General features: G+C 50.9%; 1 protein-coding gene and 1 long non-coding RNA gene across 3 annotated transcripts in view; both read left to right on the plus strand.

Moving 5' to 3' along the window:
* Positions 1–19391, plus strand: part of AOC1 (amine oxidase copper containing 1) — a 31632-nt gene extending 12241 nt beyond the window's left edge. For both annotated transcript variants that reach the window (XM_040355383.1, XM_040355382.1), the window contains exons 2-5: positions 9801–11365; positions 15952–16240; positions 16458–16590; positions 18873–19391. In XM_040355383.1, the coding sequence (XP_040211317.1) occupies positions 9811–11365; positions 15952–16240; positions 16458–16590; positions 18873–19148 (2253 nt within the window). In that variant the 5' untranslated portion in view covers positions 9801–9810 and the 3' untranslated portion in view covers positions 19149–19391. The remainder of the gene's footprint in view (positions 1–9800; positions 11366–15951; positions 16241–16457; positions 16591–18872) is intronic.
* A 4613-nt stretch (positions 19392–24004) lies between these two features.
* Positions 24005–25993, plus strand: part of LOC120941750 — a 2386-nt gene continuing 397 nt past the window's right edge. Inside the window, exon 1 of the long non-coding RNA XR_005749586.1 lies at positions 24005–25174. This is a non-coding gene — a long non-coding RNA (uncharacterized LOC120941750). The remainder of the gene's footprint in view (positions 25175–25993) is intronic.

The following is a 25993-nucleotide window of genomic DNA, read 5'->3' on the forward strand; positions in this document are numbered from 1 at the left end:
TCCCTCCTCACCTGTCCATCTCCCCCACTACCCATCACCTATCCTTCTCCCCCACTACCCCTTACCTGTCCATCTCCCCCATTCCCCCCTCACCTGTCCATCTCCCCCACTACCCCTCACCTGTCCACCTCCCCCATTCCCCCTCACCTGTCCCTCTCCCCCACTACCCCTCACCTGTCCTTCTCCCCCACTACCCATCACCTGTCCTTCTCCCCCACTACCCATCACCTGTCCTTCTCCCCCACTACCCCTCACCTGTCCATCTCCCCCACTACCCCTCACCTGTCCTTCTCCCCCACTACCCCTTACCTGTCCATCTCCCCCATTCCCCCCTCACCTGTCCCTCTCCCCCATTCCCCCCTCACCTGTCCATCTCCCCCATTCCCTCCTCACCTGTCCATCTCCCCCATTCCCCCTCACCTGTCCCTCTCCCCCACTACCCCTCACCTGTCCTTCTCCCCCACTACCCATCACCTGTCCATCTCCCCCACTACCCCTCACCTGTCCACCTCCCCCATTCCCCCTCACCTGTCCCTCTCCCCCACTACCCCTCACCTGTCCTTCTCCCCCACTACCCATCACCTGTCCATCTCCCCCACTACCCCTCACCTGTCCTTCTCCCTCACTACCCCTCACCTGTCCTTCTCCCCCACTACCCATCACCTGTCCATCTCCCGCATTCCCCCCTCACCTGTCCATCACCATTCCCCCCTCACCTGTCCCTCTCCCCCACTACCCCTCACCTGTCCATCTCCCCCATTCCCCCCTCACCTGTCCATCTCCCCCACTGTCCATCTCCCCCATTCCCCCCTCACCTGTCCCTCTCCCCCACTACCCCTCACCTGTCCATCTCCCCCATTCCCCCATCACCTGTCCATCTCCCCCACTACCCCTCACCTGTCCATCTCCCCATTCCCCCCTCACCTGTCCATCTCCCCCATTCCCCCCTCACCTGTCCATCTCCCCCACTACCCATCACCTGTCCATCTCCCCCATTCCCCCCTCACCTGTCCCTCTCCCCCACTACCCCTCACCTGTCCATCCCCCCCATTCCCCCCTCACCTGTCCCTCTCCCCCACTACCCCTCACCTGTCCATCTCCCCCATTCCCCCCTCACCTGTCCATCTCCCCCACTACCCCTCACCTGTCCATCTCCCCCACTACCCCTCACCTGTCCATCTCCCCCATTCCCCCCTCACCTGTCCTTCTCCCCCACTACCCCTCACCTGTCCATCTCCCCCATTCCCCCCTCACCTGTCCCTCTCCCCCACTACCCCTCACCTGTCCATCTCCCCCATTCCCCCCTCACCTGTCCATCTCCCCATTCCCCCCTCCACCTGTCCCTCTCCCCCACTACCCCTCACCTGTCCATCTCCCCCATTCCCCCCTCACCTGTCCATCTCCCCATTCCCCCCTCACCTGTCCATCTCCCCATTCCCCCCTCACCTGTCCCTCTCCCACTATCCCTCACCTGTCCATCTCCCCCACTACCCCTCACCTGTCCATCTCCCCCATTCCCCCCTCACCTGTCCTTCTCCCCCACTACCCCTCACCTGTCAATCTCCCCCACTACCCCCTCACCTGTCACTCTCCCCCACTACCCCTCACCTGTCCATTTCCCCCATTCCCCCCTCACCTGTCCATCTCCCCCATTCCCCCCTCACCTGTCCATCTCCCCCACTACTCCTCACCTGTCCATCTCCCCCATTCCCCCCTCTCCTGTCCTTCTCCCCCACTACCCCTCACCTGTCACTCTCCCCCACTACCCCTCACCTGTCCATCTCCCCCATTCCCCCCTCTCCTGTCCTTCTCCCCCACTAACCATCACCTGTCCATCTCCCCCAATACCCCTCACCTGTCCATCTCCCCCATTCCCCCCTCACCTGTCCCTCTCCCCCACTACCCCTCACCTGTCCATCTCCCCACTACCCCTCACCTGTCCTTCTCCCCCACTACCCCTCACCTGTCCTTCTCCCCCACTACCCATCACCTGTCCATCTCCCCCATTCCCCCCTCACCGGTCCATTTCCCCCATTCCCCCCTCACCTGTCCTTCTCCCCCATTCCCCCCTCACCTGTCCCTCTCCCCCACTACCCCTCACCTGTCCATCTCCCCCATTCCCCCCTCACCTGTCCCTCTCCCCCACTACCCCTCACCTGTCCATCTCCCCCATTCCCCCCTCACCTGTCCATCTCCCCCATTCCCCCCTCACCTGTCCATCTCCCCCATTCACCCCTCACCTGTACATCTCCCCCATTCCCCCCTCACCTTTCCATCTCCCCCATTCCCCCCTCACCTGTCCCTCTCCCCCACTACCCCTCACCTGTCCATCTCCCCCATTCCCCTCTCACCTGTCCATCTCCCCCATTCCCCCCTCCACCTGTCCCTCTCCCCCACTACCCATCACCTGTCCATCTCCCCCATTCCCCCCTCACCTGTCCCTTTCCCCCACTACCCCTCACCTGTCCATTTCCCCCATTCCCCCCTCACCTGTCCCTCTCCCCCTCACCTGTCCATCTCCCCCATTCCCCCCTCACCTGTCCATCTCCCCCATTCCCCCCTCACCTGTCCATCTCCCCCATTCCCCCCTCACCTGTCCATCTCCCCCATTCCCCCCTCACCTGTCCCTCTCCCCCACTACCCCTCACCTGTCCATCTCCCCCATTCCCCCCTCACCTGTCCATCTCCCCCATTCCCCCCCCACCTGCCCCTCTCCCCCACTACCCCTCACCTGTCCATCTCCCCCATTCCCCCCTCACCTGTCCATCTCCCCCACTACCCATCACCTGTCCATCTCCCCCATTCCCCCCTCACCTGTCCATCTCCCCCACTACCCATCACCTGTCCATCTCCCCCATTCCCCCCTCACCTGTCCATCTCCCCCACTACCCATCACCTGTCCATCTCCCCCATTCCCCCCTCACCTGTCCCTCTCCCCCACTACCCCTCATCTGTCCATCTCCCCCATTCCCCCCTCACCTGTCCCTCTCCCCACTACCCCTCACCTGTCCATCTCCCCCATTCCCCCCTCACCTATCCCTCTCCCCCACTACCCCTCACCTGTCCATCTTCCCCACTACCCCTCACCTGTCCTTCTCCCCCACTACCCCTCACCTGTCCATCTCCCCCATTCCCCCCTCACCTATCCATCTCCCCCACTACCCCTCACCTGTCCATCTCCCCCATTCCCCCTCACCTGTCCCTCTCCCCCACTACCCCTCACCTGTCCTTCTCCCCCACTACCCCTCACCTGTCTATCTCCCCCATTCCCCCCTCACCTGTCCCTCTCCCCCACCTGTCCATCTCCCCCATTCCCCCCTCCACCTGTCCCTCTCCCCCACTACCCCTCACCTGTCCATCTCCCCCGTTCCCCCCTCACCTGTCCATCTCCCCACCACCCATCACCTGTCCATCTCCCCCATTCCCCCCTCACCTGTCCATCTCCTCCACTACCCCTCACCTGTCCATCTCCCCCATTCCCCCCTCACCTGTCCATCTCCCCCACTACCCCTCACCTGTCCATCTCCCCCATTCCCCCCTCACCTGTCCATCTCCCCCACTACCCCTCACCTGTCCATCTCCCCCATTCCTCCCTCACCTGTCCCTCTCCCCCACTACCCCTCACCTGTCCATCTCCCCCATTCCCCCCTCACCTGTCCCTCTCCCCCACTACCCCTCACCTGTCCATCTCCCCCATTCCCCCCTCACCTGTCCATCTCCCCCGCTACCCCTCACCTGTCCATCTCCCCCATTCCCCCCTCACCTGTCCCTCTCCCCCACTACCCCTCACCTGTCTATCTCCCCATTCCCCCCTCCACCTGTCCCTCTCCCCACTACCCCTCATCTGTCCTTCTCCCCCATTCCCCCCTCACCTATCCCTCTCCCCCACTACCCCTCACCTGTCCATCTCCCCCATTCCCCCCATACCTGTCCCTCTCCCCCACTACCCTTCACCTGTCCATCTCCCCCATTCCCCCCTCACCTGTCCCTCTCCCCCACTACCCCTCACCTGTCCATCTCCCCCATTCCCCCCTCACCTTTCCTTCTCCCCCATTCCCCCCTCACCTGTCCATCTCCCCCACTACTCCTCACCTGTCCATCTCCCCCATTCCCCCCTCACCTGTCCCTCTCCCCCACTACCCTTCACCTGTCCATCTCCCCCATTCCCCCCTCACCTGTCCCTCTCCCCCACTACCCCTCACCTGTCCATCTCCCCCATTCCCCCCTCACCTTTCCTTCTCCCCCACTACCCATCATCTGTCCATCTCCCCCATTCCCCCCTCACCTGTCCCTCTCCCCCACTACCCTTCACCTGTCCATCTCCCCCATTCCCCCCATACCTGTCCCTCTCCCCCACTACTCCTCCCCTGTCCATCTCCCCCATTCCCCCCTCACCTGTCCCTCTCCCCCACTATCCATCACCTGTCCATCTCCCCCATTCCCCCCTCACCTGTACATCTCCCCCTCTACTCCTCACCTGTTCATCTCCCCCATTCCCCCCTCACCTGTCCATCTCCCCCTCTACTCCTCACCTGTCCCTCTCCCCCACTACCCCTCACCTGTCCATCTCCCCTAATACCCCTCACCTGTCCATCTCCCCCATACCCCCCTCACCTGTCCATCTCCCCCACTACCCCTCATCTGTCCTTCTCCCCCACTACCCCTCACCTGTCCATCTCCCCCACTACCCCTCACCTGTCCATCTCCCCCACTACCCCTCACCTATCCTTCTCCCCACTACCCCTCACCTGTCCATCTCCTCCACTACCCCTCACCTGTCCATCTCCCCCACTACCCCTCACCTGTCCATCTTCCCCACTACCCCTCACCTGTCCATCTCCCCCACTACCCATCACCTGTCCATCTCCCCCACTACCCCTCACCTGTCCATCTCCCCCACTACCCCTCACCTGTCCATCTCCCCCATTACCACTCACCTGTCCATCTCCCCCACCCCCCCTCACATGTCCATCTCCCCCACTAACCCTCACCTGTCCATCTCCCCCTCTATCCCTCACCTGTCCATCTTCCCTAATACCCCTCACCTGTCCATACCATACATCTTCCTCATACCCTCACCATACACCATCCTCATTCCCTCACCATACACCCTCCTCATTCCCTCACCATACACCCTCCTCATACCCTCACCATACACCCTCCTCATTCCCTCACCATACACCCTCCTCATACCCTCACCATACACCCTTCTCATTCCCTCACCATACACCCTCCTCATACCCTCACCATACACCCTCCTCATTCCCTCACCATACACCCTCCTCATACCCTCACCATACACCCTCCTCATACACCCTCCTCATACCCTCACCATACACCCTCCTCATACCCTCACCATACATCCTCCTCATACCCTCACCATACACCCTCCTCATACCCTCACCATACACCCTCCTCATACCCTCACCATACACCCTCCTCATACCCTCACCATACATCCTCCTCATACCCTCACCATACACCCGCCTCATTCCCTCACCATACACCCTTCTCATTCCCTCACCATACATCCTCCTCATACCCTCACCATACACCCGCCTCATTCCCTCACCATACACCCTCCTCATACCCTCACCATACACCCTCCTCATACCCTCACCATACACCCGCCTCATTCCCTCACCATACACCCTCCTCATTCCCTCACCATACACCCTCCTCATACCCTCACCATACACCCTCCTCATTCCCTCACCATACACCCTCCTCATACCCTCACCATACACCCTCCTCATACCCTCACCATACACCCTCCTCATACCTTCACCATACACCCTCCTCATACCCTCACCATACACCCTCCTCATTCCCTCACCATACACCCTCCTCATTCCCTCACCATACACCCTCCTCATTCCCTCACCATACATCCTCCTCATACCCTCACCATACACCCGCCTCATTCCCTCACCATACACCCTCCTCATTCCCTCACCATACACCCTCCTCATACCCTCACCATACACCCTCCTCATTCCCTCACCATACACCCTCCTCATACCCTCACCATACACCCTCCTCCTACCCTCACCATACACCCTCCTCCTACCCTCACCATACACCCTCCTCATACCCTCACCATACACCCTCCTCATTCCCTCACCATACACCCTCCTCATACCCTCACCATACACCCTCCTCATACCCTCACCATACACCCTCCTCATTCTCTCACCATACACCCTCCTCATACCCTCACCATACACCCTCCTCATACCCTCACCATACACCCTTCTCATTCCCTCACCATACACCCTCCTCATTCCCTCACCATACACCCTCCTCATTCCCTCACCATACACCCTCCTCATACCCTCACCATACACCCTCCTCATACCCTCACCATACACCCTCCTCATACCCTCACCATACACCCTCCTCATACCCTCACCATACACCCTCCTCATACCCTCACCATACACCCTCCTCATTCCCTCACCATACACCCTCCTCATACCCTCACCATACACCCTCCTCATACCCTCACCATACACCCTTCTCATTCCCTCACCATACACCCTCCTCATTCCCTCACCATACACCCTCCTCATTCCCTCACCATACACCCTCCTCATACCCTCACCATACACCCTCCTCATACCCTCACCATACACCCTCCTCATACCCTCACCATACACCCTCCTCATACCCTCACCATACACCCTTCTCATTCCCTCACCATACACCCTCCTCATACCCTCACCATACACCCTCCTCATACCCTCACCATACATCCTCCTCATACCCTCACCATACACCCTCCTCATACCCTCACCATACACCCTCCTCATACCCTCACCATACACCCTCCTCATTCCCTCACCATACACCCTCCTCATACCCTCACCATACACCCTCCTCATACCCTCACCATACACCCTCCTCATACCCTCACCATACACCCTCCTCATTCCCTCACCATACACCCTCCTCATACCCTCACCATACACCCTCCTCATACCCTCACCATACACCCTCCTCATTCCCTCACCATACACCCTCCTCATTCCCTCACCATACACCCTCCTCATACCCTCACCATACACCCTCCTCATACCCTCACCATACACCCTCCTCATACCCTCACCATACACCCTCCTCATACCCTCACCATACACCCTCCTCATATCCTCACCATACATCCTCCTCATACCCTCACCATACACCCTCCTCATACCCTCACCATACACCCTCCTCATACCTTCACCATACACCCTCCTCATACCCTCACCATACACCCTCCTCATACCCCCACCATACACCCTTCTCATTCCCTCACCATACATCCTCCTCATTCCCTCACCATACACCCTCCTCATACCCCCCCCCCATCCCGTATACATCTTTTGTTGAAACAGCTACTTTTAGTCTCTAGTGTAAGCCCTTGTGACAGGGTGACAACAAAGTAGAACAATAGGGAGCCAGGGACAGAGTGTTGTGACCCTATAACAGGAAGCGCCAAAAAAATCATATGAGATATCAGTCATCGGGTTTACATCTAGTCTTATTTTTTATTTCTGGGAGTCGCTCAGGATTGGTTGGTTCGGAGTTGTGTTTGCAATCGTCGTTTCTTTAGAATATCCAACCTCTCTCCATCTTGGATGTGAGATGTTGGGCTCCAGGGTTTGTGGAGATGTCGTAGAATCTATTCTTCCTTCTACCTGCACAGAATGTCCCACACAAGTATATTTTCCGCGCAGCTAACGAGGTGTTCCCATCCATGATTCACATCGAGGCTTGCTTTATCTGTCTGTGTATTTAACGCGATGCGTCAATGCGTCGCCCATACCCCAGGACGACGTCATTATATGACGAAACGCGTGTCGGGTGGACTCGACGTGCTGACGTCATCTGCGTCTTTGTGTCTCTGAGCGAACGGGCGTTCGCAAGCCGGCCAGAATTTTTTCATCAGATATTCCGACCCATCTGACTTTTTTTCCGTCTGAGTTTAGAAATAGAACATGTTTTATTTTTTTCCGATGGAAAAAAATCCTATCGGAAATTCCGATCGTCTGTGTGGACGGAGAAAAAAACACGCATGCTCAGAATCAAGTCGACGCATGCTCGGAAGCATTTACCTTAATTTTTCTCGGCTCGTTGTGGTGTCTTACGTCACCGTGTTTTGGACGGTCTGAATTTGTGTATGCAAGACAGCTTGAACGGAATTCCGACGGAAAATTCCATCGGATTTTATCCCATCGGAAATTCCGATCGTATGTACAGGACATTAGCCACCTTTGTACTAGGAGGGGGAATTAGGTGGGGGTGGGGGAGTAGTTTGTGCTGGGGGGGGGAGATTTGTGCTAAGAGGGGGGATTAGGTGGGGTGGGGGGAGTAGTTTGTGCTGGGAGGGGAGATTTGTGCTAGGAGGGGGGATTAGGTGGGGTGGGGGGAGTGGTTTGTGCTGGGAGGGGAGATTTGTGCTAGGAGGTGGGATTTGAATTGGAGAGGCACAGGGTGACTTAAACATAAGAGGTGCAGGGGGAGCTGATACAAGGGTTTCCCAAACTCCCCAAGGAATTCTGAGTTCCATGGGCCCTCCCGTCACATCATACATCTTGGAGGGGCTGATTGCGGTTTGGGATGGTCCCCCTGGGATGTAGATGGCCTTTCCCCGGCACCAGGGCCGCCATCAGAAATTATGGGGCCCCTTACACAGCTTTAGGCATGGGCCCTCCCGTCACATCATACATCTTGGAGGGGCTGATTGCGGTTTGGGTTGGTCCCCGTGGGATGTAGATGGCCTTTCCCCGGCACCAGGGCCGCCATCAGAAATTATGGGGCCCCTTACACAGCTTTAGGCATGGGCCCTCCCGTCACATCATACATCTTGGAGGGGCTGATTGCGGTTTGGGTTGGTCCCCGTGGGATGTAGATGGCCTTTCCCCAGCACCAGGGTCGTCATCAGGATTTATGGGGCCCCTTACACAGGTTCAGGCATGGGCCCTCCCGTCACATCATACATCTTGGAGGGGCCGATTGCGGTTTGGGATGGTCCCCTGGGATGTAGATGGCCTTGTCCCGGCACCAGGGCCACCATCAGGAATTATGGGGCCCCTTACACAGGTTCAGGCATGGGCCCTCCCATCACATCATACATCTTGGAGGGGCCGATTGCGGTTTGGGTTGGTCCCCGTGGGATGTAGATGGCCTTTCCCCGGCACCAGGGTCGTCATCAGGATTTATGGGGCCCCTTACACAGGTTCAGGCATGGGCCCTCCTGTCACATCATACATCTTGGAGGGGCCGATTGCGGTTTGGGTTGGTCCCCCTGGGATGTAGATGGCCTTGTCCCGTCACCAGGGTCGTCATCAGGATTTATGGGGCCCCTTACACAGGTTCAGGCATGGGCCCTCCCGTCACATCATACATCTTGGAGGGGCCGATTGCGGTTTGGGTTGGTCCCCCTGGGATGTAGATGGCCTTGTCCCGGCACCAGGGCCGCCATCAGGAATTATGGGGCCCCATACACAGGTTCAGGCATGGGCCCTCCCGTCACATCATACATCTTGGAGGGGCTGATTGCGGTTTGGGTTGGTCCCCCTGGGATGTAGATGGCCTTTCCCCGGCACCAGGGCCGCCATCAGGAATTATGGGGCCCCTTACACAGCTTTAGGCATGGGCCCTCCCGTCACATCATACATCTTGGAGGGGCCGATTTCGGTTTGGGATGGTCCCAGTGGGATGTAGATGGCCTTGTCCCGGCACTGACTCTATGTATGGAAGTTTGTGGGATGCTTTGATCTAACCCTCTCACACAATATTGTTCTTCATTGTAGGTGCTGAAGAATGGACATCATGAGGAGTACCTACCTTCTACAGGTGGTGGGCGTGCTTTGTATGACGGCCGCCATCTCCCAAGGAAAGTCCTCATCCATGGGTCGGTACATGGCCTCTGTATTCTCAGACTTGACTCCCGAGGAGATGAAATCCATAAAAAGTTTTCTCGTGGAGCAGCAGCAACTCAACCTGGTTTCCAGCCAGAAGACGTACGGCAAAAACACCATTTTTATGATGGAGCTGAATTTGCCAAAAAAGAGTAAAGTTTTGAAATTCTTGGATAGTGATGGCAAAAATAAACCCCTCCGAGAGGCCAAAGTTGTAATATTTTTCGGTAACCAACCCAACCCCAACGTCACCGAATTCCTTGTGGGTCCCCTCCCCCACCCGTATTATTACCGACGGATCAATCCCAGAGGAAAGAAGCTGATCAGTTTCGAGTCCCGGCCCGTGATCAACGTGGAATACGAGAAGATCCAGAAGAAGCTGGTAGAGGTCACCAAGGAATTTAACCACTTATTACTGGAAGTTTCCGGTTATTCGTTTTATAACTGCTCCAAGCGCTGCCTGGCGTTCACCGACATTGCTCCTCGCGGCTTGAGGTCCGGAGAGCGCCGCTCTTGGATAATCTTGCAGAGGTTTGTCGATGGCTTTTTCCTCCACCCTATAGGCTTCGAGATCCTCCTCAATCACCGTTCCCTCAACCCCGAGGAGTGGACGGTGGAGAAGATCTGGTATAACGGACAATACTTTGATAGCGTCAAGGAACTTCTTCAAAAATATGAAAAAAAGGAGCTGAACGTTATTCCTCTTACGCATTTTACCGAGGAAGATCCCTACTCCACCTACATGCCGCGTGGGGACTTCAAGACCAACACCAACGTTCATGGACCCAAAATATGCGAACCTCAGGGCAAGCGGTACAAAGTTTTGGGTAACTATGTTGAGTATACAGGGTGGAGCTTTGCGTTCCGTGTGCGTCCGTCTGCAGGCTTACAGATCTTCGACATACAGTACAACAACGAACGCGTAGCCTATGAGGTGAGCATCCAGGAGGCCATTGCATTTTATAGCGGGGTCACTCCGGCGGCCATGCAGACCAAGTACATCGATTCCGGGTGGGCAATGGGAACGGTACACTATGAGTTGGCCAAGGGCATCGACTGCCCTGAAGTGGCCACTTACCTGGACTTGTACAACTTTTATGACACAGATGAGCCCGTGCGTTATAAGAACGCTTTGTGCATCTTTGAACTGCCCACGGGGATGCCATTACGCCGCCACTTTGACAGCACCCACGACGGCGGCTACAACTTCTACGCCGGGGTGGAGAACCACGTGCTGGTGGTGAGGACAACGTCCACCGTCTACAACTACGACTATATCTGGGACTTCGTCTTCTACCAGAACGGGGTGATCGAGGTGAAAGTCAGCGCCACGGGCTACATCCATGCCACGTTTTTCACCCCCGATGGCCTTCACTATGGAAGTAAAGTCTACAGCCACGTCCTGGGGAACCTGCACACTCACCTGGTGAACTACAAGGTGGACCTGGACATTGCAGGTGAGATACAACTCTGCAGGCTTCATTCCTCAGGCTCGGTGCACGCCGGTGTGACTTGTCGTGTGACGTGTAGAGTCGCATTATACGTCAAAGCCCATTTATTTCAATGGCGCCCATTCCAATCTATGGAACTCAAGTCGCAGAGTCTCTACCCATCCTGCCTGAACTATGGCCAAAAGGCGGCTACGGCGCAGATCGGGCAGGTTGTGTCCTTTACAGTGGCCCTTTACCATGTGATCAGCCGTATCCAATCACAGCTGGTCACATGTAAATAAACTTGCTGGACCGGTTAACGATAGTCCTTCCCTCACATGCTGCCTCGGTGTGAAGAAAGGAGTGTTGATAAACGGCAAGGATGACAGTACATTGTTTACACTGATTATCAGGGTAGCTTATCAGTGCCACCTCTACAGCGTCCCCTTGTTAGTTCCCATTAGTGCAGCCTCACCAGTGCCCATCAGGGCCTCCTCACCAGTTCCCATCAGTGCCTCCTCACCAGTTCCCATTAGTGCCTCCTCACCAGTTACCATCAGTGCCACATATCAGTTCCAATCAGTGCCTCCTCGCCAGTTCCCATTAGTGCCTCCTGACCAGTTCCTATCAGTGCCACATATCAGTTCCCATTAGTGCAGCCTCATCAGTGCTGCCTAGTAATGCCTCCTCATCAGTTCCCATCAGTGCAGCTTAACATTGCTTATCAGTGCTGCTTCTTCAGTGCTCATGTGTTCAGCCTCATCATCTCCTATCAGTGCCTCCTCACCAGTGCCCATCAGTGTCACCTATCAGTGCCTCCTCATCAGTTTTCATCAGAGCAGCCTCATCAGTGCAGCCTCATTAGTGCTGCCTATCAGTTCCCATCAGTGCAGCCTCACTAGTGCCCATTAGTGCCGCTTACCCCCCATTCCATCTCTTTCACTCTCTCTTACCCCCCATTCTCTCTCATGCCCCCCGTTCTCTCTCTCTCCCACTCTCTCATGCCCCCCGTTCTCTCTCTCTCTCTCCCACTCTCTCATGCCCCCCGTTCTCTCTCTCTCTCTCCCACTCTCTCATGCCCCCCTCTCTCTCTCTTCCACTCTCTCATGCCCCCCGTTATCTCTCTCTCTCCCGCTCTCTCATGCCCCCCGTTATCTCTCTCTCTCCCGCTCTCTCATGCCCCCTGTTATCTCTCTCTCTCCCACTCTCTCATGCCCCCCGTTCTCTCTCTCTTCCACTCTCTCATGCCCCTGTTCTCTCTCTCTTCCACTCTTTCATGCCCCCCGTTCTCTCTCTCTCTTCCACTCTCTCATGCCCCCTGTTCTCTCTCTCTCTCCCACTCTCCCATGCCCCCTGTTCTCTCTCTCTTTCACACTCTTATGCCCCCGTTCTCTTTCTCTCTCTCTCCCACTCTCTCATGCCCCCTGTTCTCTCTCTCTCTCCCACTCTCTCATGCCCCCCGTTCTCTCTCTCTCTTCCACTCTCTCATGCCCCCTGTTCTCTCTCTCTCTCTCTTCCACTCTCTCATGCCCCCCGTTCTCTCTCTCTCTCCCACTCTCTCATGCCCCCCGTTCTCTCTCTCTCTCCCACTCTCCCATGCCCCCTGTTCTCTCTCTCTTCCACTCTCTCATGCCCCCCGTTCTCTTTCCCTCTCTCTCCCACTCTCTCATGCCCCCGTTCTCTTTCTCTCTCTCTCCCACTCTCTCATGCCCCCCGTTCTCTCTCTCTCTCTTCCACACTCTAATGCCCCCCGTTCTCTCTCTCTCTCTTCCACTCTCTCATGCCCCTGTTCTCTATCTCTCTCTCTGTCTCTCTCCCACTCTCTCATGCCCCCCATTCTCTCTCTCTCCCCCGCTCTCTCATGCCCCCTGTTCTCTCTCTCTCCCACTCTCTCATGCCCCCCGTTCTCTCTCTCTCTCTTCCACTCTCTCATGCCCTCCGTTCTCTCTCTCTCTCTTCCACTCTCTCATGCCCCCCGTTCTCTCTCTCCCACTCTCTCATGCCCCCCGTTCTCTCTCTCTCTTCCACTCTCTCATGCCCCCATTCTCTCTTTTTCTCTCTCTCCCACTCTCTCATGCCCCCCGTTCTCTCTCTCTCTTCCACTCTCTCATGCCACCGTTCTCATTTTCTCTCTCTCTCTCTCTCCCACTCTCTCATGCCCCCCGTTCTCTCTCTCTCCCACTCTCTCATGCCCCCCGTTCTCTCTCTCTCCCACTCTCTCATGCCCCCTGTTCTCTCTCTCTCTTCCACTCTCTCATGCCCCCCGTTCTCTCTCTCTCTTCCACTCTCTCATGCCCCCCGTTCTATCTCTCTCTCCCACTCACTCATGCCCCCCATTCTCTCTCTCTCCCCCGCTCTCTCATGCCCCCCGTTCTCTCTCTCTCCCACTCTCTCATGCCCCCCGTTCTCTCTCTCTCTCTTCCACTCTCTCATGCCCTCCGTTCTCTCTCTCTCTTCCACTCTCTCATGCCCCCCGTTCTCTCTCTCCCACTCTCTCATGCCCCCTGTTCTCTCTCTCTCTCTCCCACTCTCTCATGCCCCCCGTTCTCTCTCTCTCTTCCACTCTCTCATGCCCCCCGTTCTCTCTCTCACACTCTCTCATGCCCCCCGTTCTCTCTCTCTCTCTTCAACTCTCTCATGCCCCCCGTTCTCTCTATCTCTTCCACTCTCTCATGCCCCCCGTTCTCTCTCTCTCCCGCTCTCTCATGCCCCCCGTTCTCTCTCTCGCCCACTCACTCATGCCCCCCGTTCTCTCTCTCTCTTCCACTCTCGCATGCCCCCTGTTCTCTCTCTCTCTCCCACTCTCTCATACCCCTGTTCTCTCTCTCTCTTCCACTCTCTCATGCCCCCCGTTCTCTCTCTCTCTCTCCCACTCTCTCATGCCCCCTGTTCTCTCTCTCTCTTCCACTCTCTCATACCCCTGTTCTCTCTCTCTCTTCCACTCTCTCATGCCCCCCGTTCTTTCTCTCTCTCTCTCCCGCTCTCTCATGCCCCCCGTTCTCTCAATCTCTCTCTCTCTTCCACTCTCTCATGCCCCCGTTCTCTCTCTCTCTTCCACTCTCTCATGCCCCCGTTCTCTCTCTCTCATCCACTCTCTCATGCCCCCGTTCTCTCTCTCTTCCACTCTCTCATGCCCCCGTTCTCTCTCTCTTCCACTCTCTCATGCCCCCGTTCTCTCTCTCTTCCACTCTCTCATGCCCCCGTTCTCTCTCTCTCTTCCACTCTCTCATGCCCCCGTTCTCTCTCTCTCTCATGCCCCCCGTTCTCTCTCTCTCCCACTCTCTCATGCCCCCCGTTCTCTCTCTCTCTTCCACTCTCTCATGCCCCCATTCTCTCTCTCTCTCCCACTCTCTCATGCCCCCGTTCTCTCTCTCTTCTACTCTCTCATGCCCCCGTTCTCTCTCTCTCTTGCACTCTCTCATGCCCCCCGTTCTCTCTCTCTCTTGCACTCTCTCATGCCCCCCGTTCTCTCTCTCTCTCTCTTCCACTTTCTCATGCCCCCCATTCTCTCTCTCTCCCCCGCTCTCTCATGCCCCCCGTTCTCTCTCTCTCCCACTCTCTCATGCCCCCCGTTCTCTCTCTCTCTCTTCCACTCTCTCATGCCCTCTGTTCTCTCTCTCTCTTCCACTCTCTCATGCCCCCCGTTCTCTCTCTCCCACTCTCTCATGCCCCCTGTTCTCTCTCTCTCTCTCCCACTCTCTCATGCCCCCCGTTCTCTCTCTCTCTTCCACTCTCTCATGCCCCCCGTTCTCTCTCTCACACTCTCTCATGCCCCCCGTTCTCTCTCTCTCTCTTCAACTCTCTCATGCCCCCCGTTCTCTCTCTCTCTTCCACTCTCTCATGCCCCCCGTTCTCTCTCTCTCATGCCCCCCGTTCTCTCTCTCTCTTCCACTCTCGCATGCCCCCTGTTCTCTCTCTCTCTCCCACTCTCTCATACCCCTGTTCTCTCTCTCTCTTCCACTCTCTCATGCCCCCCGTTCTCTCTCTCTCTCCCACTCTCTCATGCCCCCCGTTCTCTCTCTCTCTTCCACTCTCTCATACGCCCCGTTCTCTCTCTCTCTCCCGCTCTCTCATGCCCCCCGTTCTCTCTCTCTCTTCCACTCTCTCATGCCCCCCGTTCTCTCTCTCTCCCGCTCTCTCATGCCCCCCGTTCTCTCTCTCTCTTCCACTCTCTCATGCGGGGGGTTCTCTCTCTCTTCCACTCTCTCATGCCCCCCATTCTCTCTCTCTCTTCCACTCTCTCATGCCCCCGTTCTCTCTCTCTCTCTCTCTCTCTCCCGCTCTCTCATGCCCCCCGTTCTCTCTCTCTCTTCCACTCTCTCATGCCCCCCGTTCTCTCTCTCCCGCTCTCTCATGCCCCCCGTTCTCTCTCTCTCTCCCGCTCTCTCATGCCCCCCGTTCTCTCTCTCTCTCCCGCTCTCTCATGCCCCCCGCTCTCTCTCTCTCCTGCTCTCTCATGCCCCCCGTTCTCTCTCTCTCCCGCTCTCTCATGCCCCCCGTTCTCTCTCTCTCTCCCGCTCTCTCATGCCCCCCGTTCTCTCTCTCTCTCCCGCTCTCTCATGCCCCCCGTTCTCTCTCTCTCCCGCTCTCTCATGCCTCCATCCTTCTCTCAGGCGCTGAAAACAGTTTTGAAACGATCGATCTGAAATACGAGAATATTTCCAACCCCTGGAGCCCCGGTGACTTCATCGTCCAATCCCGGATGGACAGACAGCTGAGGTCCAGCGAGAGGACAGCCGCCTTCCGATTTGGGGAGCCGCTGCCCCGGTACCTGATGTTCATGAACCCCAACAAGAAGAACAAGTGGGACCATTACAGGAGCTACCGGATCCAGTACAATTCCCACGCCCACAGCGTGCTGCCCCGAAAGTGGGACGCGGAGAGAGGGATCGCCTGGTCCAGGTAATCTTCTCAGGGGGGGAGGGGAGGAGGTCAGTTCATGAATGGAGAAGGTTGTTCTGTTTTCTGTAATTATTCCAGAATATTTGGCAGGATAAGCAAAAAATAAAGGAAAGAAAATCCAGAGACCCCCAAAGGAAAGATGCCGTTTGCACCCTCTAATCATGGCAGCTGAGTTGGGGGTCTCGGGATTCATGGCCTTTGTTTGTGTGATTGGCAGGTACAGCCTGGCGGTGACGCGGCACAAGGACTGGGAGCAGACCAGTAACAGCATGTATATCCAATCCGATCCCTGGGATCCCGCCATCAACTTCGAGAACTTCCTCCGCAACAACGAGGACATTGAGAACAAAGTGAGTGCTCTGCCCACCTTGTGGGGTCTTTATGGTTTAGAACCTCACAGAGGAATGTAGAGAATGTGGGATTGGGTCAACCAGGGCAAGAGGAGACACCGGAGCCGGAAAACTCCGAGGGGATATTTTATTTGGGGGTGTCTCGTACGCTCAGCCATGGCTTGTGGTACCTCATGGGGTCTCCTCACTATAATTCCTCTCCAGGTTCCTCTTCTTTGTGTCTCCTGACCCCCCGTGTGCTCCAGCTGACATTTTAGTTGTAGCTTTGGTCAGCGGCGGTGCGTCCATAAAGGGCGCAGGAGCCGCCCCCCCCCCCTCTCCTGACACCGCTCTAATCACCCCATATTCAGGTGTCCGGACCCTTTTCGGGCACCTGAATTACAGCGGTGGTGGTGTTTTTTGGATGCACCTGATTAGAGCCATCGGCTCTAATCGGCGCCCAAAAATGTGAGAAGCGGGAGCAACGCTGTGCGTTCGCTTCTCACTTAGCTGTATGTTAGGAAAGTGGGCCACAGTGGCAATATTTGGAGCACAGTGACAGCACTTGGGGCACAGTGGCAGCACTTGGGGGCACAGTGGCAGAACTTGGGGCACAGTGGCAACATTTGGAGCACAGTGGCAACACTTGGGGCACAGTGGCAATATTTGGAGCACAGTGGCAAAACTTGGGGCACAGTGGCAGCACTTGGGGCACAGTGGCAACATTTGGAGCACAGTGGCAACACTTGGGGCACAGTGGCAGCACTTGGGCACAGTGGCAACACTTGGGGCACAGTGGCAGCATTTGGGGCACAGTGACAGCACTTTGGGCACAGTGACAGCACTTGGGGCACAGTGGCAACATTTGGAGCACAGTGACAGCACTTGGGGCACAGTGGCAACATTTGGGGCACAGTGACAGCACTTGGGGCACAGTGGCAACATTTGGGGCACAGTGACAGCACTTGGGGCACAGTGACAGCACTTGGGGCACAGTGGCAACTTTTTCGGCACAGTGGCAGTGAAGGAATTTGCTTTCATAACATTGAACCGCCTCTCAGCCAAACAGGTGTTACCTGTCACCTGATTATCTGAAGTGACAGGCGCTGTGAATGGACGCCTATCAGGCCTCCAATCACAGCAGAGGACGGGAGAAGACATCAGGGTCGGGGAAGATGGAGGACACCCGACACCACTCACCACTCGCTGCTTGCCGCCTGAGACAAGGTAAGTGCCGGGCAGATGACAGGGGTGCACAGTGGCAGCACTTGGGGCACAGTGGCAGAACTTGGGGCACAGTGGCAATATTTAGGGCACAGTGGCAGAACTTGGGGCACAGTGGCAACACTTGGGGCACAGTGGCAACATTTGGGGCACAATGGCAACACTTGGGGCACAGTGGAAGCACTTGGGGCACAGTGGCAGCACTTGGGGCACAGTGCCAACATTTGGGGCACAGTGGAAAAACTTGGGGCACAGTGGAAAAACTTGGGGCACAGTGCAATATTTAGGGCACAGTGGCAGCACTTGGGGCACAGTGGCAACACTTGGGGCACAGTGGCAGCATTTGGGGCACAGTGGCAAAACTTGGGGCACAGTGGCAATATTTGGAGCACAGTGGCAGCACTTGGGACACAGTGGCAAAACTTGGGGCACAGTGGCAACATTTGGAGCACAGTGACAGCACTTGGGGCACAGTGGCAAAACTTGGGGCACAGTGGCAAAACTTGGGGCACAGTGGCAATATTTGGAGCACAGTGGCAAAACTTGGGGCACAGTGGCAGCACTTGGGGCACAGTGGCAACATTTGGAGCACAGTGGCAACACTTGGGGCACAGTGGCAAAACTTGGGGCACAGTGGCAGCACTTGGGGCACAGTGGCAACACTTGGGGGCACAGTGGCAACACTTGGGGCACAGTGGCAACACTTGGGGGCACAATGGGAGCATTTGATGGGCACAGTGGCTGCAGTTGATGTTTTTTTTTCAGAATTTTTCAGTTTGTTTGCGCCCCCCAAACATTTGGAGCACAGTGGCAGCACTTGGGGCACAATGGCAGCACTTTGGGCACAGTGGCAGCACTTGGGGCACAGTGGCTGTGTTTGATGGGCACAGTGGTTGTGTTTGATGGGCACAGTGGTTGTGTTTGGTACAGTGGCTGCGTTTGATGTTTTTTTCCAGAATTTTTCAGTTTGTTTGCGCCCCCCAAACATTTGGAGCACCAGCCCCCACTGACTTTGTTGGTTATAGAATTTTTGCACGCAATGATGTCTTTTCTAACCCTACCTCATTCTTCCCATTCAGGACCTGGTGGCCTGGGTGACTGTTGGCTTCCTCCACATCCCCCACTCTGAGGACATCCCCAACACTTCCACCCCGGGGAACTCGGTGGGATTCTTCCTCCGACCCTTCAACTTCTTCGATGAAGATCCGTCGGTGGCCTCCAGGTCCACGGTCATCGTCAGACCAACAGACAAGACCTTCAGTAAAGTGACCATCAAACGCTGGACTCCGGAGGTTGTTGGCCAATGTGTGTCGGAGAAACCCTTCCGGTATAACGGCACCTACTTCTCCGACTGAGAGGTCACCTTGGATGTCTATGGGAAGGGAGAATGGCCGAGGGTTGGACACTGAGAATACATTAGAAGACGTAGAGGAACCTCTGGACGGCAGGAGGCCTCTCGGTTCTCATGGAGATCTTTCTATGGAGCCCCAGAAGAGCAAAGCTGCAGCCAACAGACTTTTCTATCTCCTCTTTATAGGAAATTGTAAAAAAAAACTGAGTCGAGTCACCCGAGTGCAATAAATGGCGTGTGTGCTGGACGCAACGTGTGGCTGGTTTGTGATCCAACGCTTGAGGTGACGTCAGACGACATTCACAGGGTGACGTCACTTCCTCTCTGATAGTAAACGATCAACACAAACCCCTCCCCATTCTTCCTTAAAAAGTCTTACTAAACTAGACATGTGCACTGCCGAAAAATTTGTTTTTATCGTTTTTGTTTCACTTGTTTTTTTGCTTTTTACGGAAATTAAAAAAATGCGTTGTTTTCGTTTTATTTGTTTTTTCGGGAATTTGAAAATTCGAAAATTCGGAATTCGGAATTTCCAAATTTCCAAAAAAAAACAAAAATAATGAATAAGCTTAATTTATCAAGTTTCCGAACTTCCGAAAAAAGCAAAAAAAAAAAAAAACCGAATGAAACTAAAAAGAAAAAAACGAATTTTCGTAATTTTCGAATTTTTGGAAATTCTTAAAATTCTGAAATTCAACTTTCCAAATTTCCCATTTTCGAATTAAAAATTTTCGAATTTTAGATTTTCGAATTTTAGAATCTCGAAATTTCGAAATTCCGAATTCTGAATTCCCGAATTTCCAAAAAAAGCAAAAATAATTTAATAAAATGTATTTCCAGAATTTCCGAACTTCCGAAAAAAGCAAAAAAAATAAACAAATGAAACTAAAAAGAAAAAAACGAATTTTCATAATTTTTCGAATTTTTGGAAATTCTTAAAATTTGGAAATTCTAAAATTCAACTTTCCAAATTTCCAATTTTCGAATTTTAAATTTTCTAATTTTAGATTTTCTAATTTTAGATTTTCTAATTTTAGAATTTCGAAATTCAGAATTTCCGAATTTCCAAAAAAAGCAAAAATAATGAATAAAATTAATTTCCCGAATTTCCGAAACTTCTGAAAAAAGCAAAAAAAAAACCGAATGAACCTAAAACGGAAAAAAAAATATTTTCGTAATTTTTGGAAATTCTTAAAATTCTGAAATTTTGAAATTCAACTTTCCAAATTTTCGATTGTTAAATTTTTTCATTTTCGAATCTTCGAATCTCGAAATTCTGAATTTCTGAATTCTGAATTTCCGAATTTCCAAAAAATGCAAAAATCCAATTTCCCGAATTTCCGAGCTTCCGAAAAAAGCAAGAAAAAACTAAAACGATAAACTAAAACAATAAAAAAAACTAATTTTTTTTAATTTTCGAATTTTTGGAAATTCAACTTTCCAAATTTCCCATTTTTTTTGAATTTTAAATTTTCGAATTTTAAATTTTCGAATTTTAAATTTTCGAATTTAAAATTTTCGATTTTTAAATTTTCGATTTTTAGATTTTCGAATTTTAGAATCTCGAATTTTCGAAATTCGGAAATTCATGAAATTGGGAAATTCAGAAATTCAAAATTTCGGAAATCCGAAAATCCGAAAAAATTCAGAAATTGAAAAATTTGGATATTCGGAAATTGCGGAATAAATGAATTTCTCACAATTCGTTTAAAAACGAATTGGAAACTAAACGAATTGCACATGTCTACACTAAACCCATATCATAAAAAACGATCAATAAATGGTGTATATTCCAGGCTCTTTATACTCACTCATCACTATGGGATTCATTTTCTGTATTCTGCAGCAAACAAATAAAAATAAACACAAGGTTGATCCTTCTGCTCTTTATCTCCCCCTCCTGTCCCCAATGCAGTCGGGGGTTTTGCAGAGCAGTGGAGCCAGCTCAGTTATTAATGAGTTTCTTTGCTGAGCATTTCCTCCCTATCACATCTGAGCAGCCCATGTGACTAGAGAGTCACACATGTGGGCGTATACGCAATGACAGGCCACTCCCCTTCCTCTTCCTCCCTGCCCACTAACCAGCTAAACACAATGGGGGTGGGGTGTTAAATGTAGGTTGATGGAGGCTTCACCTCCCTCTTATTCTAAGATACAGGCTGGAAGGGCATGAATTCCTTTAGTTAAATTTGTTTAATTTGTTTAATGAATTTTCGGGATTCGTTTTGGTTTATTCCTTTTCAAATCGATTCGAAAAGTTTTCAAATCAATTTAGAACATTTTTCGAATCCATTTTGTTATTAGTGGATTCGAAAACTTTTGGAAATTGATTCGAAAACTTTTCTAAGTTGATTCAAAAACTTTTGGAAATTGATTCGAAAAGGAATAAACCAAAACGAATTAAACTAAATGGATTCGAAAACTTTTTTAAATTGATTCGAAAAATTTTGGAAATTGATTCGAAAAATTTTGGAAATTGATTCGAAAACTTTTCTAAATTGATTCGAAAACTTTTGGAAATTGATTCGAAAACTTTTGGAAATTGATTCGAAAACTTTTCTAAATTGATTCGAAAACTTTTGGAAATTGATTCGAAAACTTTTGGAAATTGATTCGAAAACTTTTCTAAATTGATTCGAAAACTTTTGGAAATTGATTCGAAAACTTTTGGAAATTGATTCGAAAACTTTTGGAAATTGATTCGAAAACTTTTCGAAATTGATTCGAAAACTTTTCTAAATTGATTCAAAAACTTTTGGAAATTGATTCACAAACTTTTGGAAATTGATTAGAAAAGGAATAAACCAAAACGAATTAAACTAAATGGATTCGAAAACTTTTTTAAATTGATTCGAAAAATGTTGGAAATTGATTCGAAAACTTTTGGAAATTGATTCGAAAACTTTTGGAAATTGATTCGAAAACTTTTCTAAATTGATTCGAAAACTTTTCTAAATTGATCCGAAAAGGAATAAACCAAACAAATTAAACTAAATTGATTCAAAAACTTTTGGAAATTGATTTGAAAACTTTTGGAAATTGATTCGAAAACTTTTCTAAATTGATTCGAAAACTTTTCTAAATTGATTTAAAAACTTTTGGAAATTGATCCGAAAACTTTTGAAAATTGATCCGAAAACTTTTGGAAATTGATTCGAAAACTTTTCTAAATTGATTCGAAAACTTTTCTAAATTGATCCGAAAAGGAATAAACCAAACAAATTAAACTAAATTGATTCAAAAACTTTTGGAAATTGATTCGAAAACTTTTGGAAATTGATCCGAAAACTTTTGGAAATTGATCCAAAAACTTTTGGAAATTGATCCGAAAAGGAATAAACCAAACAAATTAAACTAAATTGATTCAAAAACTTTTGGAAATTGATTCGAAAACTTTTGGAAATTGATCCGAAAACTTTTGGAAATTGATCCGAAAACTTTTGGAAATTGATCCTAAAAGGAATAAACCAAACAAATTAAACTAAATTGATTCAAAAACTTTTGGAAATTGATTCGAAAACTTTTGGAAATTGGTTCGAAAACTTTTGGAAATTGATTCGAAAACTTTTGGAAATTGATTCGAAAACTTTTGGAAATTGATTCGAAAACTTTTCTAAATTGATTCGAAAAATTTTGGAAATTGATTCGAAAAATTTTGGAAATTGATTCGAAAACTTTTGGAAATGGATTCAAAAACTTTTCTAAATTGATTCGAAAACTTTTGGAAATTTATTTGAAAACTTTTGGAAATTGATTCGAAAACTTTTCTAAATTGATTCGAAAACTTTTGGAAATTGATTCAAAAACTTTTGGAAATTGATTCGAAAACTTTTCTAAATTGATTCGAAAACTTTTTTAAATTGATTCGAAAACTTTTTGAATCATTCCGAAAAGGAATAAACCAAAACAAATGAAACAAATGTAACGTAACAAATTCATGCCCTTCCAGCCTCTCTCTAGTCACATGGGCTGCTCAGATGTGATAGGGAGGAAATAATCAGCATAGTTTTCGAATTCGAATCGTTTTCCAATTTCCAAGAATAATAAAATACAGTGGAACCTCGGATTACGAGGATAATCCGTTCCAGGAGAATGCTTGTAATCCAAAGTACTCACATATCAAAGCGAATTTTCCCATAGAAGTCAATGGAAACTAAAATAATTAGTTCCGCATTGACTTCAATGGCATGCAATACCGAATGTGACCAGAGGTGGGAGGGGCACCGGAGAACCTCGGAAACGCCCGAAGACAATCGGCTGACCTTGGCAAACCTCGGAAAGGCTCGGGAACGTAGTATTTCCGAGTCTTCCTGAGGATTTCCGAGCGTCGCCAATCGGCGTCGTTCGGCTCTGCCACCCCCCCACCTCAGGCCAAACGCGGTACTGCACACCGCTCTGGCCTGAATCCTTCTCATTTTGAGAGACAACACTCGTAATCCGAGTCAGGATTTAAAAAAAAAATACACAGCGCATGTATTGCGAAACGCTCGTTAACCGCGTTACTCGCAATCTGAGGTTCCCCTGTATTTATTTATTTTTCATTATGTGTCCCCAAAGGCTATTTTTCGATTATTAACATGTGACAACACTGACCTGTATATTAGAGAGTGCAGGAAGCATCCTTGCTGAACAGATGTGCTGGACCCAGGGCCTTCTTTCAGCAGGAACGCGGGGAACGCATTTCTGCCACCTTCAGAACTGAATGTAATGGGAGTGCGGGGGGAGGGGGCGTATTGACGCTGGCTGATGGGCAATCTATTGTTGCTGGGGGGGCGGTGGGGCGTCAGTCGTTGAAGGGAGGTACGTACTGTTGGGGGAGGAGTCTTTGTTGCTGGCGAGTCTGTTGATGATGGAGAGGAGAGGGTTATATATTGGGGTGTAGTATAGAGGAGAGGGTTATATATTGGGGTGTATAGAGGAGAGGGTTATATATTGGGGTGTAGTATAGAGGAGAGGGGTTATATATTGGGGTGTAGTATAGAGGAGAGGGTTATATATTGGGGTGTAGTATAGAGGAGAGGGTTATATATTGGGGTGTATAGAGGAGAGGGTTATATATTGGGGTGTATAGAGGAGAGGGTTATATATTGGGGTGTATAGAGGAGAGGGTTATATATTGGGGTGTATAGAGGAGAGGGGTTATATATTGGGGTGTATAGAGGAGAGGGGTTATATATTGGGGTGTAGTATAGAGGAGAGGGTTATATATTGGGGTGTATAGAGGAGAGGGTTATATATTGGGGTGTATAGAGGAGAGGGTTATATATTGGGGTGTATAGAGGAGAGGGTTATATATTGGGGTGTATAGAGGAGAGGGTTATATATTGGGGTGTATAGAGGAGAGGGTTATATATTGGGTGTAGTATAGAGGAGAGGGGTTATATATTGGGGTGTATAGAGGAGAGGGTTATATATTGGGGTGTATAGAGGAGAGGGTTATATATTGGGGTGTAGTATAGAGGAGAGGGTTATATATTGGGGTGTATAGAGGAGAGGGTTATATATTGGGGTGTATAGAGGAGAGGGTTATATATTGGGGTGTGTATAGAGGAGAGGGTTATATATTGGGGTGTATAGAGGAGAGGGTTATATATTGGGGTGTATAGAGGAGAGGGTTATATATTGGGGTGTATAGAGGAGAGGGTTATATATTGGGGTGTATAGAGGAGAGGGTTATATATTGGGGTGTATAGAGGAGAGGGTTATATATTGGGGTGTATAGAGGAGAGGGTTATATATTGGGGTGTATAGAGGAGAGGGTTATATATTGGGGTGTATAGAGGAGAGGGTTATATATTGGGGTGTAGTATAGAGGAGAGGGTTATATATTGGGGTAGTATAGAGGAGAGGGTTATATATTGGGGTGTATAGAGGAGAGGGTTATATATTGGGGTGTATAGAGGAGAGGGTTATATATTGGGGTGTAGTATAGAGGAGAGGGTTATATATTGGGGTGTATAGAGGAGAGGGTTATATATTGGGGTGTAGTATAGAGGAGAGGGTTATATATTGGGGTGTATAGAGGAGAGGGTTATATATTGGGGTAGTATAGAGGAGAGGGTTATATATTGGGGTGTATAGAGGAGAGGGTTATATATTGGGGTGTATAGAGGAGAGGGTTATATATTGGGGTGTATAGAGGAGAGGGTTATATATTGGGGTGTATAGAGGAGAGGGTTATATATTGGGGTGTATAGAGGAGAGGGTTATATATTGGGGTGTATAGAGGGGATATATTGGGGTGTATAGAGGAGGGTTATATATTGGGGTGTAGTATAGAGGAGAGGGTTATATATTGGGGTGTATAGAGGAGAGGGTTATATATTGGGGTGTATAGAGGAGAGGGTTATATATTGGGGTGTATAGAGGAGAGGGTTATATATTGGGGTGTATAGAGGAGAGGGTTATATATTGGGGTGTATAGAGGAGAGGGTTATATATTGGGGTGTATAGAGGAGAGGGTTATATATTGGGGTGTATAGAGGAGAGGGTTATATATTGGGGTGTATAGAGGAGAGGGTTATATATTGGGGTGTATAGAGGAGAGGGGTTATATATTGGGGTGTATAGAGGAGAGGGTTATATATTGGGGTGTATAGAGGAGAGGGTTATATATTGGGGTGTATAGAGGAGAGGGTTATATATTGGGGTGTATAGAGGAGAGGGTTATATATTGGGGTGTATAGAGGAGAGGGTTATATATTGGGGTGTATAGAGGAGAGGGTTATATATTGGGGTGTATAGAGGAGAGGGTTATATATTGGGGTGTATAGAGGAGAGGGTTATATATTGGGGTGTATAGAGGAGAGGGTTATATATTGGGGTGTATAGAGGAGAGGGTTATATATT

Source organism: Rana temporaria, chromosome 5 (genome assembly GCF_905171775.1).
Source record: "Rana temporaria chromosome 5, aRanTem1.1, whole genome shotgun sequence".
In the NCBI taxonomy this organism is placed as follows: Eukaryota; Metazoa; Chordata; class Amphibia; order Anura; family Ranidae; genus Rana; species Rana temporaria.